General features: G+C 47.0%; 2 protein-coding genes across 2 annotated transcripts in view; both read left to right on the top strand.

The window, feature by feature from the left end:
- The window catches only part of LOC101850698 (dynein heavy chain 6, axonemal-like), a gene marked incomplete at its 5' end in the record, with an annotated part of 4,149 nt that extends 3,909 nt beyond the window's left edge, over positions 1 to 240 (top strand). The window contains one exon of the mRNA XM_013091128.1: positions 128 to 240. Within this exon, the coding sequence (XP_012946582.1) occupies positions 128 to 240 (113 nt within the window). The remainder of the gene's footprint in view (positions 1 to 127) is intronic.
- Positions 241 to 671: 431 nt separating this feature from the next.
- LOC106014085 (dynein heavy chain 6, axonemal-like) lies at positions 672 to 1,680 on the top strand. Its single transcript, XM_013091129.1, has 2 exons — positions 672 to 851; positions 1,501 to 1,680. Exons 1-2 carry the CDS (start codon positions 687 to 689, stop codon positions 1,675 to 1,677), a joined length of 342 nt encoding a protein of 113 aa, XP_012946583.1. The 5' UTR covers positions 672 to 686; the 3' UTR covers positions 1,678 to 1,680.
- Positions 1,681 to 1,842: the final 162 nt, after the last annotated feature.

The raw sequence follows: 1,842 nt of genomic DNA, 5'->3' as shown, positions 1-1,842 counted from the left end.
TTGTTGTTGTTACTGCTGCTGTGGAGTAGGCATCATCATTATCATTATCTTGTAGAATGTAAGCGCTACCGACTCTGTGGAAATAGTCCCACCACAAGCGAGTGAACTGAACGACACGTTATCTCAGTCCGGGAACTTGGAGCGGGCGGTGTACATGTAGCCCCTGTGCAGCGACGGCTGGAGGACTGTGTGCAGGAACTGGGTCTGGGTGTACGAGCCACGGCGGAGCAAGTCTTGTGAGAAGGCACAACGCTATCGGTGATTCAGTGTCCTGTGGGGGCCTGTCCATTGATGTCCTGGGAGGCGTAATCCATCACTCGTGCGCCACTGGGGCCACCAATATTGAGAAGGCGTTGCCTCTAACGATCGCTGGGGAGATTCTCTCGACCAACTATCTCGTTTCCCGTGGGTCACCTGCGGCGTATGCTAATCGATGACCTACTTTCTGAAGGAACTGGGTTGCCATGGAACTGAGAGCGCCGGGTGTTTTTACGGCCCCTGGGACGTCTATCTGTCTATCTATCTATATACATACCCACTTACAAACGTCGATGATATGCACAAATAGTCATTAGATGAGCACACAAAAGTGTGTCATTCTCACACATCTGACATCACCAAAATAACCAACAACAAAAATAAAAAAAGTAATTCAATCCTCCTAGGCAAACCGCTGGATTCGCTCGATGGAGGCTCCCAGCAATCTCAAAGTGGTGAAGATGACGGACGGGCACTTTCTGCGTACCTTGGAGGCGTGCATCAGGATCGGCATACCCGTGTTGATGGAAGACGTGGGGGATACGCTAGACCCGGCACTGGAACCTGTGTTGTTGAAACAGACCTTTATACAGGTGGATGTTTGTTGATGTTGGTGATGGTGGTGGTGTGGTGGTGGTTGTTGTGGTGATGGTGGTGGTGGTGCTGCTGCTGCTGGTGGTGGTGTTGTGGTGGTGGTGGTGGTGTTTGTGGTGGTTGTGTGGTGGTGTGGTGGTGGTGGTGATGTGGTGGTGTGGTGGTGGTGTGGTGGTGGTGTGGTGGTGGTTGTTGTTGTGTTGTTGTTGTTGTTGTTATTGTTGTTTTTGTTGTTATTGCTATTGGTGTGGTGCTCGTTTTTTAGACGTCGGTCCTCCTGGATATTGGTTTTTAAAAAAAACACAAACAAACAAACAAACAAACAAACAAACCAATAATTCGTATCGAAAGAAAAACAAAGATGTATACAGTCTGAGGGAGATCATGACACCAGGCAGTAATCTGCGCTTTCAGATTCTCTTTGATTCCCTTGAGAGGAGAATTTGTATCGAGTGTTTCCTCATTGATAAAGTGGATAAGAAGAGAGGATGATAATATGAGCAAGAATGATGAGATCTATTTCGTAGTATTAACTGATTATTTATTTCTAGACTAAGTCATATGTTCTACTTGGCTTTCCTCGGGCTATCGTTGAAAACCACAAACCTAGTAGTTCTGAGTTCTGTGTTTTTGTAATGTTCCTCCCAGGGTGGCCGGTTGTTGATTCGGCTGGGAGACAGCGACATCGACTACGACAAAAACTTCAAGTTCTACATGACCTCCAAGATGTCCAACCCTCACTACCTGCCAGAGGTCTGCATCAAAGTCACCATCATCAACTTCACAGTCACCAGGAAAGGACTGGAGGATCAGATCCTCAGGTAACAGTGGCAATTAAATAATAATCATCGTTAGGGCTGTTTTCTCGATGTATTACTCATTCCTATCCTCTGTCACTCGCTGTCTTTCTCTATTTCTTCCTCTCTCTCTCTGTTTCTTTCTCTCTCTCACTTCTATCCCCCCTCTCTCTCTCTCTCTCTCTCTCTCTCT

This window comes from Aplysia californica, unplaced genomic scaffold, assembly GCF_000002075.1.
Source record: "Aplysia californica isolate F4 #8 unplaced genomic scaffold, AplCal3.0 scaffold02254, whole genome shotgun sequence".
Taxonomy (NCBI): Eukaryota; Metazoa; Mollusca; class Gastropoda; order Aplysiida; family Aplysiidae; genus Aplysia; species Aplysia californica.
The sequence above is the reverse complement of the archived record's forward strand: the minus strand, read 5'-3'. Positions and strand labels throughout refer to the sequence as shown.